Source organism: Chlorocebus sabaeus, chromosome 20 (assembly GCF_047675955.1).
Source record: "Chlorocebus sabaeus isolate Y175 chromosome 20, mChlSab1.0.hap1, whole genome shotgun sequence".
Lineage (NCBI taxonomy): Eukaryota > Metazoa > Chordata > Mammalia > Primates > Cercopithecidae > Chlorocebus > Chlorocebus sabaeus.
In genome coordinates this window covers 73,067,223-73,081,998 of record NC_132923.1, presented here as the reverse complement: position 1 = coordinate 73,081,998, position 14,776 = coordinate 73,067,223, and the positions used below count along the sequence as shown (strand labels likewise).

The 14,776-nt window shown below is 45.9% G+C and overlaps 1 protein-coding gene across 1 annotated transcript in view; it reads left to right on the top strand.

Annotated features, from left to right (window-relative positions):
* The first annotated feature begins 131 nt into the window (after positions 1–131).
* Positions 132–14,776, top strand: part of ROR1 (receptor tyrosine kinase like orphan receptor 1) — a 410,647-nt gene continuing 396,002 nt past the window's right edge. Inside the window, exon 1 of the mRNA XM_007978459.3 lies at positions 132–1,482. Coding sequence (XP_007976650.1) covers positions 1,392–1,482 — 91 coding nt within the window. The 5' untranslated portion in view covers positions 132–1,391. The remainder of the gene's footprint in view (positions 1,483–14,776) is intronic.

The following is a 14,776-nucleotide window of genomic DNA, read 5'->3' as shown; positions in this document are numbered from 1 at the left end:
GGTATTTAGTAAGTGGCCATGTGATTATTGATAGACTATGGGCTTCTTCCTGTTCCTCCAGAGCAAGACTGACAGGTGTCCTGTTACCCTGGCATCTTCAGAGCCTAGAGCAGAGCGCTGAAAACAGCAGGCGCTCACCACTTTTTATGATCAAAGGCAGTCTTGACAGGGAAAGTCAAATCATTACAGGTATTTATGAATTACAAAATCCATAAAGTTAAACCAGGAGAAATGGACAAAAACACACTCATTGTAGAGGTCTTTAATGATCCCTTGGCTCATGGCAGAGTAGCTAGACACACACACACACACACACACACACGCGCAAAGATTCAGAAATCCTGAAAAAATAATGAATATAAATATAAAGAAGATAAAATCGATACAATATTCTATCTTCACATTCGGAAGACAGAAACACCTTCTTTCAAGAAACCATGGGACATTGACAAAAATAACCACAGATAATCCTCAATAAATCTTGCCAGGAGGTGGTATGGATGACATTGAATTCAGTGAAACTACAAATTAAACACAAAAAGGCGAAGTATAAATTACTTGTATAAGAACTCTCTCAACTCTTGGGTCCAAGAAGAAATCAAAAGGGAAATTGTATGATAGCAATAAATGTTCCATTACCCGGAGTCACACAGCTCACAGTGACAGAGCTGACGCTGCTAGAACCTGGGTCTCCTGTCGTCCAGCCACGAACTGGCTTGAGATCCCGGATAAGTGTCTCTGAGCCTCGGTTTCCCCTTCTGTCAAGTAGCCTCGAAGGTCCCCCGGGCTCGGTTCGGTGGCGAGTTTGAGGCGTGTGGGGGAGGGGAGGGAGCGTGCCCGTGACGCGGGAGCCGCGACCGCTTTCTGCGAAGTCGGGGAGGGTGCGGGCGTTGAGAGGCGGCAGCAGAGGGCGCTGGGTCGCCGGCCTGGGCCGCGTCTCCCATTGGTCGGGGCCGGGGCGCTGGGCTGGAGAGTTGGTGGAAAGTGACAAGTTGAGTGAGAGAAGGAGCGTGGAGAGCGGGAGCAGCCGCCACCGCCGCCACCTAGGGAGCCCCGGGACGGCAGCCCCTGGGCGCAGGGTGCGCTCTTCTCGGAGTCCGAGCCAGGGCGACTCAACGCCCACTGGTGCGACCCGGACAGCCTGGGACTGACCCGCCGGCCCAGGCGAGGTTGCAGCCACAGGGCTGGGGAGGGATCGCGCTCGCGGCATCCAGAGGCTGCCGGGCGGAGGCGAGGGAGCAGGTTAGAGGGACAAAGAGCTTTGCAGACGCCCCCGGCGTCCTGCGAGCGCCAGCGGCCGGGAAGAGGCGGCTGGGAGCCGGGAGAGAGCCCGTGGATGTTCTGCGCGCGGCCTGGGAGCCGCCGCCGCCGCCGCCGCCGCGAGAGGAGGAATGCACCGGCCGCGCCGCCGCGGGACGCGCCCGCCGCTCCTGGCGCTGCTGGCCGCGCTTCTGCTGGCCGCACGCGGGGCTGCTGCCCAAGGTAAGAGGCGCCCGCCGGTCGCCGCCCGCCCCCACCCCCTGACCCGTGGCCACCCTTCAGTCGGCCAGCCGGGCGCGGGACACGCAGGAAGCGCCGCGCTGGCCCCGGGGCGCGTCCGGCCACCCGCTACGGGGCTCGCCGGCGCCGCCAGGCCAGGGTTTGCCCCAGATCCCCGCGGCGGGCCGTTCCTCGGACTCGTTCCTCGGCGCGCAGCAGCGGTTGTTAGCGCTGACAGGAAGCGTGGAGGGGTTTGGGGGTCCTGGGGGTGATCGGGGCACTTCTGTGCAGGGCGTCCCCCCTTGTCTCCCCGAACCCCTAGCGCGACCCAGCCGGTGTTGAGGCAAGTCTATCCTGCCCCCAAGTTGCGAGCCGGCCCTGAAGGCGCGGTCCAGGAGGGAGTTCGGATTTTCAGTGGTGCCAGCTAGAGCACAGGCGGCTCTCGGATCGACGCAAACAAAAGCCCTGTCCTCCTGGGGCTCAGGCGGCCTCGCATCGCCACCGCCCCCGGCCCTCTGGCCCTCCCGAGGGTCACCATAGAGGCCAAAACTTGTGCGCCGCTGCAGCCGCTGCCACTTTGTGCAAAATGTGCTGTCAGAGGCGGCCTGCGGCTCCAAAGTGCTTTGGGTGTGCACGCGCGCGCGCGCGTGTGTGCGTGTTACAAACAAGAGGGGGAAAAGCCATCTAATGCATACTTGATTTTGGTAATCTCCAAAGACAATCGTAACAGTTAGAGAAAGACTTCACCGCAAGCCCGAGCGTCTTAGTTCGCTGCGGGAAGCTGGGGTCCTTGCTGCGTCTGGGCCGGTATACAATAAGAGGGAAGAGCCCGGCTGAGCCTGTGGAGACAACCGATTCATTCTTTGGAGGTTGGAGGGGGAAAGTTGATTAAAGTCTCCGGGGTCTCGGGCCTCACTTTTAACATGCATCCCTTGAGGGGGTGAGGAGCCTTTGGATTTTGCCCTCCCCCACTCCCAGCCCCAAACCTGAGCGGATAACTAGGTCTCTGCCCTTTTATCATGCATCTTTCATTTTTAAGTTAGCACTGTGTTTAGGAAAAGAAAAGGCTCTGCGCTACTTAGCAGTTGAGAGGAAAAAGATATATTCACTACATAAACTACGAATACAGAATTAGTTTTTACTGAAAGTTAGCTGACTTTCTTGGTAGAAAACACACTCTGGAAGGAAGCTGTGTGTAAATTTTGATTTCTTGGAGATGGTTTTTGGAAACTAGAGTAGCATTTTCTGAGGATGATTTCTGAAATGGATCCTATAATGTGGTTGTGCTAATCTGGAAGCTCCTGGGGGTAAATAGAGCTCCTAATTGTAATTAAGATGTACATCAGCAGGGAATGCACCTTCCTGATGAAAAATCCTAATGAAATGTAAACAGCTTGGTCACATAGATGTTTTGCTTGGTGATGCCAAACATCTGGCCCTGCGCCACAACACCTGGGTGAAAAGTAAAAATGGGCCATGCTGCCTACGTAATGTAAACATCCTTCTCAAGTTGGGTTGCCCAGCAAATTGAGGTGGAGATAAGCAGGGTGATTTTAACTAAGGTGGGACTCCTGGCTTGGGGCTTTGATTAATTCAGTTATTTCCTCTGTGGACTCCTTTACTTTGTACTTCACCTTTCAACAATGGTTGCTTTTAGATCATAGCCCCTTGTGGGGGTGGGGGGTCACTTGCCTTTAAATAAATGTCCCTGCATTGATTTTGCTCACTGTAAGACACCCTTGTTATCAGCAGCTACCCCAATTCTGTCTCCTTTAACTGTTTACAGCCTTTTAGAGTTGTTTAAAAAAGGTATTGCCTATTCCATACTCTTTAGTAATGAGCTCAAATCTGTTATTATTGTCTTATTTGTTGTTTTATGCATCCCTTTGCATTTCTGTGAATGTCTGATCTTCTCTCTGGGGCAACACTTCTGCTAGAACTCACATTTACTTTCTCCTCTTGGACTCAAGATTCCTAAGGTAGCCCAGCCAGTGGCTCAGGAAATCAGCTTAAGGGGAGATATGTTTCATGTATTTATTTAAAAAGATACAAAACATTTCTCCCATCATTCTTCTATTTTGTTAGCCAGAAGAAAACCTTTAAATTTATTTTTTTCTGGTCTGTCCGTTGTTGATTTCTCATCTACCCCCTCCCTAGGCAAAGCTCAATTTCTTTAGGAACCTGAAGCTTACCTTATAACTGCACCCAAGCCCAGGGCACTAGGAACCTAACTGGCCTTTCTCAGAATCTTGTAGATTCTGTGATTTGGCTGCTCGGAGCCAGAGGGAGGTGGCCTGCTACTGTGTTTGCTATCATTTTGTAAACCTTCTGTTGCCATTTAAATAGGCGTTTGTCTGTACTTTTAGAATAGAAGTCTCTCGAGGGCATTAAGACTGTGAGATTTTCCAGTGAAAACACTGACAGCCCAAGTCCCCTAGTCCCAACTTTATTAGAGATACCTGAAAATCCTCCCTGGCTGACTTGGGGGAGCCTCACCAAGGTGGGATGGGCAAAGGGTGTAGTCAAATTGCCTCCTTCAGTTTTGGAAATATTTAATTTCCAATATAGATTCAGCGTGCATGGTAGGCTGTTTTGCTACTCTAATGCCTGAGATTATCTGCCTGATAATTAGTGAAGGGTCAGCTTTGCCCCATAGCATCCTTCTTCTTCTGTATTGTGAGCATAGGCCCCCTGTTAGACTTTTGGAAAGTTTCTGAAAGTGTCACTTGCTCTGAAATTAGTATCAGGTTTGGCCAGTGGTTTGATGGTGAACATCTACCCCATTTCAAATATTTCTGAAAATTTTACACAGCATCCTATGGAGAATGGAACACTTTGTAAGCTATCTGTACTTTGATGTAAATGTATATGTACAGATAGCCAGCATATGTATATACACACATACATAGTAAGTGGTCCATAGATCTTTGTTGAATGAATGGAGAATAACTTTTTTGGTTGTACGCAAAATTCTGATATATGCTTTGCTTAGTAAAAATGCAACATAGCATATTTTCAAGGATTTTTCCTTTTCTTGTCCCATCTTCTAGTATGAAAGAAGTGTAGTATAGCAGAACTTGACAGTAAAGCTAAATGGTTACAAGCACAGGCTTTGGCATTTAACAGACCTGGATTTGAATCTTTTCTCTGTTGTATAATGGGTATGTCAATTAGTTTTCCTGAGCCTTACAAGAGTGTTATGAGATTGAAGTGAGGTCATGCATGTAAAGTACTGGAGAAGAGCACCCAGCCTAGAGGTGAGTGCATGAAATTAACTTGGGGTACATGAAATGAAGGATATGTGAACTCCCAGAAATAATATTCACAATTTTATGTGCATTTTTTTTTTTTTGAGACGGAGTCTTGCTCTGTCGCCCAGGCTGGAGTGCAGTGGCCAGATCTCAGCTCACTGCAAGCTCCACCTCCCGGGTTCACGCCATTCTCCTGCCTCAGCCTCCCGAGTAGCTGGGACTACAGGCGCCCGCCACCTCGCCCGGCTAGTTTTTTGTATTTTTTTAGTAGAGACGGGGTTTCACCGTGTTAGCCAGGATGGTCTCGATCTCCTGACCTCGTGATCCACCCGTCTTGACCTCCCAAAGTGCTGGGATTGCAGGCTTGAGCCACCGCGCCTGGCCTTTTTGTGCATTTTTACCGTTCTGTATTTATAGCTGTAGCTATATTTTCCAAGAAAAATGTCAACCCCTGAAAAATAGGAACTGCTGACTTGGAGTGTTTGATGCCTGAGGCAATGGGTTGCTTTTCTGGGGAGGTTGAAAGGGGTTGAGTGTTGGTGGCCAGTTCTAGGCCTTATCCCAGGTTAGCACACTCCATGGAGCCTCTACTTCTCACCTCCCCAGTTTCCCTTCCACCAGGCAGGCTGTTAATTGGGCCTGAGAAAAGCTGAAGAATGGTGCCAAGTCCTTGTGACCTCAAGCAAGAAAATATGTCTCTGAATCCAAGCATTCTGAGATGCAATTTGTACAGTTTAGTTAACAAACACTTATTTAATCCTTACAATGGGCCAATCACTCTTCTAAGCCTTTTGCAAGTGTTAACTCACTGAATCCTCACAACAACCCTATAAGGGAGATGGCATAGCTCATTTTACGGACGGGTAAACTTAGGCACACAGAGGTTAAGTTACTTTCTTACGCTGCTAAAAAGTGGCATTGCTGGGCTTATAAGCGCTAACGGTTCATGCTCTTACCTTATTGGCTGCCCTAGACATTCTCTCCTTGTTTAATTCTTACAATTTATATTCTTTTTATGTATGGAACAAAGGTGGTATTTCCCAAGGTTTTCCAACAGCAGCAAAGGGAAGCTTGCTTAGCCATATTCTAGAGGTTATAAGAAATTATTGAAGACAGCCAATTTCAATTTTCCTTCCGGTGCTGGAGTTCCTTAAGACGGTCTTGCTGAAACTCAGAGACAGACTGGAAGCACCTTGTTGGATGGCCTGGATCTCTGGTTCTGGAAGAATTATATTTTTGTAGTGAGCTTCAACTTTGATGTGGTTAGAGAAGTGTGCTTGCCAGTTTTTTCCATCTATCAATGAGGTATATTGTGATGAAGTGCCTTTGTATTTGCATCTTGGTGGACAACTGTGGTTGTAAGCTGAGGAGGCAGGGATTTATTAGAGTGCTGTCTAGTGGGACAGCTGGCTTGCCAGCTCCAGGTCCCAGTGAGGACCAGACTCTGGCAAATCCAGCCCCACCTGAGAAACACGCAAGTCTTCAAGGCCTCTTTCTCAAACAGAAGGGCCTTAGCCTGGCTTCACCCATTCCCTGGGGTGTGACAGGAGAGACTGTTCTGTAGACACTCGAAGAGAAAGGAGAGTCTGAGAAAGTTCTCTGGAGTTGAAGGGGGAGGGGATGGGGGCAACTCTTCGAAAATCCTTAACTAAATGCAGCTGCTTGTTACACGGAGACTGACTTGCATGCCAGGAATATCTAAAAAGCTAACGAATACAAAATAAAAATAAACAGCAGTAAAAAGGCTCTCTCTTTGTTGCAGTAAGCTTGGTTGGGGTTTTTCAGTTTGTTTAGGAATGGGATAATTGTGGCATCCACTTTATTTTGGTAAGGCAGTGAAACGTGGATTAGTGTTATGTCATTGGGATGCTACCACCACTTAAACTTTTTCCTTCATCCCCCTGTCCCCAGCCGCACCTCCCAGAACACCCAGGCATGGACATCCATAGCGCCTGAGTCTCAAACAGTTGCCCCTTAGTGAATTACATTGGAAGAGGGCAGATAATTTAATGGGATAATCTTGGCAGGGCCAGCAAATTTCACACCTCATCTCTCACTAATAGAAAGGCAGCAGAAGGCTACAACATCCTCAGATGAAAAGGTTGTATAAAAAGGCTCTGCTTAACAGTAACTGTCTGTCCATAAATAAGGTTTTGTAGAGTCTTGATCCAAAAGCTGTTATGAAATACTGATAAGCCAAGCCTCATAATGTTTGGCCTCCTTACATTTCCTTTTCCCCCTTCTCTCCATAGAATCATAGATTTTTTTTTTAAGAGAAAGAATGGGGCTAAAAGATCAACAGTCCAAACTTTTTCTTTTTTTAAGTATTTCTATATAGGATGGACTTCCTTTGATAGCTGTTTAAAGAGGTGGCATGGAGTAACGGAAATAGAATGGGATTTGAGCCTGATAGGGAATGGGAGTTTGAATTGGGGCTTTGTTGCCTTCTTGGGCAAAGTTACCTAACCTTTCGAGCCTCTGTTTTCTTATCTGTAAAATGGGACTAGCAATAATATGTGGCTTACTGGGGCGTTTTGTGAGAATAAAAGAATGTTATGAACCTATAGCACCTAACACAGCACCATGGACTTAGTGAACATGAAGTATGTTATCTTGCATCTTGGTGGACAACTGTGGTTGTAGGCTGAGGCGGCGGGGATTTATTAGAGTGCTGTGTAGTGGGACAGCCACTCAAGGTCCCAGTGAGGACCAGACCCTGGCAAATCTGGCCCCAGTTGAGAAACACTCAAGTCTTCAAGGCCTCTTTCTTAAACAGAAGGGCCTTAGCCTGGCTTCACCCATTCCCTGGCTTCACCCATTCCCACCATCATTATCAAGGGCTTATTGGAGAAATCTGAAAATTTGGCTTCAAAACGATGGTCCTGCTGCAAGGTAGCACCAAAGCTCAGAGAATAGCAACTTTTACAAGGTTTTAGGACTCCAGAGTGTTTTGTTTTATAGGGAGCTTGCAGACGCTCTAGATCTGAGCAGTACCCAGGCCAGTGCTGGGGACCTGGATGGAGGGGATTCCACAGTGCAGTTTTGCAAAGCCTTAAAACAAAGGCGTTTTTCAGAACAGCAAGCTCTTTGGGGGAAGAACAACCCCTCCCGGGTGCGGGTGCTCGGTGTAATTCCAGAATCCTACAATGGGGAATGTTACATGTCAGGGACCTCCACTTGTAATCTGACCGTTTTTAGCTCCAATATCCAAATAATCTTGCTGAGCACAACTTGAAAGAGAAGGATAATGGCCGGAGGAAAGGATCCTGAGGTGCTCTGTTTGCCATTTAAATTTTCTGAGTAGAAGAAAAAAAGTTCATATTACCCAAAGAGAGAAGAGTAATGAAGTGTGTGGGAAGGGGGAGGGGTGATAAAGAGGACTTCTAAAGACAAAGCAGAGATTGGGTTTGTTATTTTATTTTTCAACAGTGAAGCTTATCACTCAGTGTATTTCAACTAACATTTATTATATATTTATCACATGAAAGATACAGTATTCGTGTCCAGGAATAAAATATTACTTTTGTCCTCAAGGAGAGAGAAGGAGAACAATTCTCACTTTTTTCAGCACCTGCTATATGCCAGGTATCATTTTTTAAAAGCTATTAAATTTACGCTTCTCAGCATTCCTTGGAGTTTGGACTTCTGATCCTATTTTACAGATAAGAAAATCGAGGTTCAGGAAGGTAAGTATCTCAGCCAAATTCATACAATTATTAAGTTGGGATTTGGGATTTGAATCTAGGTATTTTGACTCTCAGGTGTATGCTCTTTTTGTTATCCTTAAGGTGTGATTGGGGAGACACCAATGAGCAGATATGTTACCTCCACACGCAACTATCTCTCCCACAAGTGAATTACAGGAAAGGGTTGTGGAAAAAATGCTGTGGGAACATGGGGAAGAATACATTAATTCTTAGGGGATTAGAGGGTCAGAGGAAGAACATGAGTGCCTCCTTCATAGACTTATTGTGAAGAGTCAATGAAATAATTCATGGAACACACTCAGACTGTGCTTAGTGAGTGCTCAGTGAGTGTTCTGCTATAGTTCTGTAGCCAGTGACAGGCCTGATCAGGATTTATCTGCCTCTAAAACCCATGTACTCTTGCTCCCCTGTGCACTTTTTTAACAGACATGTGGTTGTTGGAAGAGTAAGTAACTGTGCAGTCACCAAATGAAAGGGAAAACACCAATACAGTTGCTCTGGTATATTAGCCACCTGCCCTAATCCTGGCTTTTAGGACTGGACTCTGCTTTGGGTACGGAAGGGGATTTCGATAGGCATGGGGTTGGAGAGAATCAAGATGTCTCATCATGAACTACAGTGCTCCTAGAACTCTGGCCAGGATTTACCACCTGCCCTCATTCGTTCATTGATCATACATTTTCTATGCACTTACAGTGAACCAAATACTCTGATAGTCTTACTGGATATGTAAAGTTGAATAGGTTAGGTCATTGCCTTGGAGGGTTTTTCAAATGTCAGATTTATGGCAGAGATTGCTAGCTGATCACCAAATATGTTTCCATCTCTTCTGGTCACATGACTAGACAACATTTCTCAGCTTTCTCACAGTTAAGTGAAGCCATGTGACTAAATACTAGCCAATGAAATGAAGTTGGAGGTAATTTTTGTCACTTGTAGGCTTGACCCATAAAAAACTCCCCAGGCAGAATCGCTCAACCTTAGAAGTCACATGTTGAAAGTATCACAACATGGAAAGAGCCTGAGACTCTCCCTTAATCACTGTATGGTGGAACCCATACTTGTTTAGGTTTTATATGAACCAAAAACAAATGTCTATTGTTAAGGCTGAGATTTTGAGGTTTTTTTGTTTGTTTGTTTGTTTGTTTGTTTGTTTTGGTTACAGCTGCTAATGTTACCTTAACTAACATGAGGTTGTAAATCATATTGTATGGTGAGATCAACTTAGTGGGTTAGGGCCAGCATTTTTAGATAGAATAAAATAGGAAACCTAGTTTGTGTCTGACCACTTCATGCGGAGCCTGGGGCTCCATCCATTGGGGAGTTTACCTCTTAGGGGCAACAAAATAGGCACTTTATACAGCCAGTGAGTACAGAGTTGGCAATTGTATATGCAGAATCCCGAGAAGGGAGAGGTCTTTCGGGAGGAAGTGGGATATGATGTGAGCCTTGAAGGAAGGATTGAGAGGGTGTGGGATTGAAGGATGGGAGAGGAGAAGAGGAGTTAGACATTCCACTCCTGGAAAAGGGCTGGAGTTCCATAGCAGTCTGCAGCTGCTCTGAGGTCTCCAGGGACTTGCTGAGACTATCCTGGGTTCTTAAACCAGGCCTTCACTGTGGAATGAAGCTGATCTCCAGGGGATAGGAGAGTGAAGAAAAGAAAGACAGTGTTGAATGAAGCCTGTTGTGTTTTTAGCATATGAAGGGTGGAGGAGGAGAGAGAAGGAAGCAGTTTCAGTGGGAGCCTGAAGACTTGTCTTTCTTCCCAAAGGGTGTCCCAGGGAGTTAAAAATGTGGTGCTTTTCAGGGCTGCTTGTCAAAGGTATATGATTGTGTCTTATTCTCTCTAATGCAGCTGTTTTGTCTTACAGTGCAGGCTACTTAATTCTATTGCCCCCTCTTGTCTGCTTGGTGAAAATAATAATAGTATACTAATAATTAACACACTGAGCATACTGTGGGCCAAGTACTATTCTAAGTTCTTTAAGTGTTTTAACTGGCATAGTCTTCAGGGCAACACTATGAGGTAAGCCAGAGTTCTAGGAGCATTATAGTTCACTATTCGGCATCTTGATTCTCTCCAGCTCCACACCTCTGTGAATCCTCTACCATGCCCAAAGCAGAATCCAGTCTAAAAGCCAGGATAAGGGCAAATGGGAGAAGATACAAGAGCAACTGTCTTGGTGTCTTCCCTTCCATTTGGTAACTACACAACTACTTACTCTTCCAATGGCCACATGTTTGTTGAAAAGGTGCACAGCAGAGCAAGAGTATGTGGGCTTTAGAAGCAGATTAATCCTGACCAGGCCTCTCACTGACTGCTGAACACTCCTTGAACACTCACAATGCATGTGGCAGGGTGCTCAGTGTGTTCCATGATATCCCCATTTTCCAGATAAGGAAACTGAGGCACAGAGAAGGTAAATAACCTGCCCAAGACCACACAGAGAGTTAAATGGGAAGACTAGGATTTGAACCTACATATCCTAAGGCTTGGGTTTTGTTCCTAATCATTATTATGCCAAACTGCATTGTAGTTTTTTTTTTTTTTTTTTAAAAACTCTGTCTGATGATTAAAATTCTCTGTAAGATCCCAGCCAAATAGCTGAGTCAAAATAATTACAATCAAATCCTCCATTTGTATAGGGCTTTGCAGCTTACAAAATCATTTTATATACAGTATTACCTTTAATTTTCCAAAAAATACAGTTAAATAGGATTTATTTCTCTCTCCCTTGTGTGAGTTTGGCAGCTCACACAAGGTCATTCTGTAGCTGTCAGAGCCCATCTAAAACCCAGCCCCTTTGACTTAGGGCCCATTGAACTTTCTGCTCTAAAAGACTACATTTGTTTGGAATTTGTGCCTCTAATATACTGATATATGACAATTTTCACTACTGTTTCACCAGCAGGTGAATTTGCCTGATTTTCACTTTTGTTCATCCATAAAATCTTCAAATAGCCGTTGTCTTTAGAAACAGTTGAAAGACATTGGTAGATGGGACCTGGCTCTGGGATTTCTGCAACCTAAGAAACTTTACTTGCAAAAAGACAGAGAAGTTACTTAAAAATAGGATTTTCCTAAGTGGTTGGTGATTGTGGCAGGGAGAGGAGCCAGAAAGAGAAGGACTTTGGCATCAGATGGACTAGGATCACTACTGCTCTGCCAGGTCAGCAAACTACGTAACCCCTGAGACTGGCTTTCCGCACCTGTAAAATGGGAGCCATAATGGCGCCTACCTTGACAGAGGGGGAAGGACCGTGGGCAGTGTTTGGCACAGTGCCTGGGCCATAGTTGGTGGTTGGTGTGTGATTGAAGCTACACCTCTGAATTGAATGGAGAGCAGCAATTCTTCCTTTAAGATTTTTCACAGATGGGATAGGGCAAAATTGCTAGTTCTCAGCACCTTGTTAGGCATGATTTTATAATACAGTTATCTCTGACGTGGACTTTCCTAGCACCTGGAAGTCTTAGGTTATAATTACATTAATGTTTCTCAAGGGCAGGGACTTTCTTATGCTCTGTGAAGGTTAAACATCATAAGGTAAAAATAGAACATGCTGCCTGAAATCCTAGATATCTTTGAAAGGCTCTTATCTGTTCTTCATGGGAAATTGACAGCATTTCCGGATGGGTTTAGACAATGTACATGAAAGCAACTTATTCTACTTTTCCTCCGTAAGAGAGATTATAGCCTCGCCTCTAGGATTTCACTCCAACTGGGGTATTTCAAAGTTTTTACATATTTTCACACCCCCTGGAGATTACTGACTGTTTTTCTTTTTTCTGCCCGAACTTTCAGTGTGGTGATGGACTGTATTAGCCTTTCATATGCCTACCTTAAAGAAGTAACCCAGTCTGACTGTTTTATCTCCTCCCTTCAGAGAACTGTTGTGTGTTGTATAGGGATTTTCAGTCCCAAGATATTGCCTGTTGGAGACCAGTGGTGTGTAGACCACTGAAAACAAGCAGCAAGAATTTTGTTTTTTGAGACGGAGTCTCACTCTGTGGCCCAAGCTGGAGTGTAGTGGCATGATCTCAGCTCACTGCAACTTCTGCTTCCTGGGTTTTTTAAGCGATTCTGCTGGCTCAGCCTCCCGAGCAGCTTGGATTACAGGCGCCTGCCACTATGCCTGGCTAATTTTTGTATTTTTAACAGAGACAGGGTTTCACCATGTTGGCCAGGCTGATCTTGAACTCCTGACCTCAAGTAATCTGCCCGGTTCGGCCTCTCAAAGTGCTGGGATTACAGGCATGAGCCACCACGCCCGGCCTAAGCAGCAACAATTTTCGACGATGTTCTTAATCTCAAAAATTAAGAATTTAATTTCTTAATTTATTTACCCTCTTTTTTAGTGATTTACCCTCTTTTTCTCTGCGCAGCTCATAGCGCTTTTCTCACTCACATCTGGTGTCCCTAAGTCAAAGTGTTGAAAACTTTGCCTGTGACCAGATAGTCTTCAGTGGGTTAGAGTCTGCTGTCAGGGCCTCCCAGGGGACACTTGATAACTAATGTCCTTTTTCCCTGCTGAGGAAGGGAGGATTTGAACTGAACATGTCCAGTCTGTGCTACCCAGCTCATCCATAAGTTGCTGCCTAGGACTGTGCTCTAGGCCCCTGCAAGGAGAAGTTCATAAAGGTGCAGGGAAAGTCCAGGACTTAACACTGATTAGTCTCCCTCCCCAGAAAGAAAGCACCAGGCACAGGGAATAAAGCATTTTCCCCCTTATGCTGGCTACAACTTGATTTTTTTTTTTTTTTTTTTTTTTTTTTTAAGGAGCAATTGTCAGATTTGATGGTTGTATTGGGGTTAAAACTATATAGATAAGGTGGTCAAAACCTTTTACAAATAATCCTCTCACATCTTTGCCCGAGGGCTTAGGTTTAGAAAGTTTCTTAGCCATCCCAGGATGTGGGTGAAAGTGGCTTCCCCCAGGCTCATCAAATACATGGAGCAATTGATCTGAGTGCTGGTGGATGGGAGGGAAGGAAAGGAGGGGCCCAAGAGGCATAGTTGCACCTGCCCAAGGGAGACATCCTGTGTAAACTAACAAGAAGTCACTGTTTAAATACTGATTTAGCAACTGAAAGGGATGCGGGAGAAATATGGCAATATCCTCTCCTGTAAGAAGTTTACTGTTTTTGTTAGGGAGGCAAGACTGACACACCCTAAATGGTATGGGAATAATGAATTTATCCCAATGTCAGTGTCCTGCCCTTGGTTTAGGGCCCTTTGCCTATCTTGAAGCTTCCAGGAATTTCTACCCTCACACCGGCCCACCTCCCTGGCATATCCAGTTCAGACTCTTTCCTCTTTTCATTTCTTCTTGCTGAATTCTTACTTGTTCTTCAGCCTGTATTGCATCCACATCCGGGAAGGCACCCTGGCCTGTTTCAGCCTCTGTCAGTCCTTCTTTTGTGGTCTCACCTTCCACCAGTATTCTCACATAGTCCATCTAAATCACACCTGCTTATTCTGATTTAACCCAAAACCTTTGTGATAATTGTCACTGTCAAGCATTGACTGTGGACTGAGCACCTGGCAAGGCATTTTGTATTTTGTAGTGGAATCATATTATTTTCTCCCTGTAGAACTATTGCCCTTCCTTCCTTCCTTCCTTCCTTCCTTCCTTCCTTCCTTCCTTCCTTCCTTCCTTCCTTCCTTCCTTCCTTCCCTCCCTCCCTCCCTCCCTCCCTCTCTCCCTCCCTCCCTTCCTTTCTTCCTTTGCTTCCTTCTCTTCTTTTTTTTTTCTTTTTTGATGGAGTTTTGCTCTTGTTGCCCAAGCTGGAGTGCAATGGTGCGATCTCAGCTCACTGCAACCTCTGCCTCCTGGGTTCAAACGATTCTCCAGCCTCAGCCTCCCGAGTAGCTGGAATTACAGGCACCTGCCATTACACCTACCTAATTTTTGTATATTTAGTAGAGATGGGTTTCGCCATGTTGGCCAGGCTGGTCTCAAAATCCTGACCTCAAGTGATCCACCCACCTTGGCCTCCTAAAATGCTGGGATTACAGGCGTGAGCCACTGCGCCCGGCCTATTGCCCTGATTTCGATCCCTCATCCGTCACCCCCTCCTTCTGGGAAATGCCCCTTCATCAGTTCCAAAAAGGAACTACTCTGGCCCACACTAATCATAGTCTTTCCTTGGGATTTAGGGGCAGCTCTTCTGGGGTGGGGAAGCTGAGAGATGCCCTTGGTCGTGTCTGAGCCCAGGAAAGAAGCTAGTGTGTAGAAGAGAATGACTTCATATCCAGAGCAGGCATTGCTGAGAGGCGGAAGAGGTCTGACAGCCTTCCAATCTCTTTTCCACCTCCCTCGGGTTTCCTTATCTGAGCC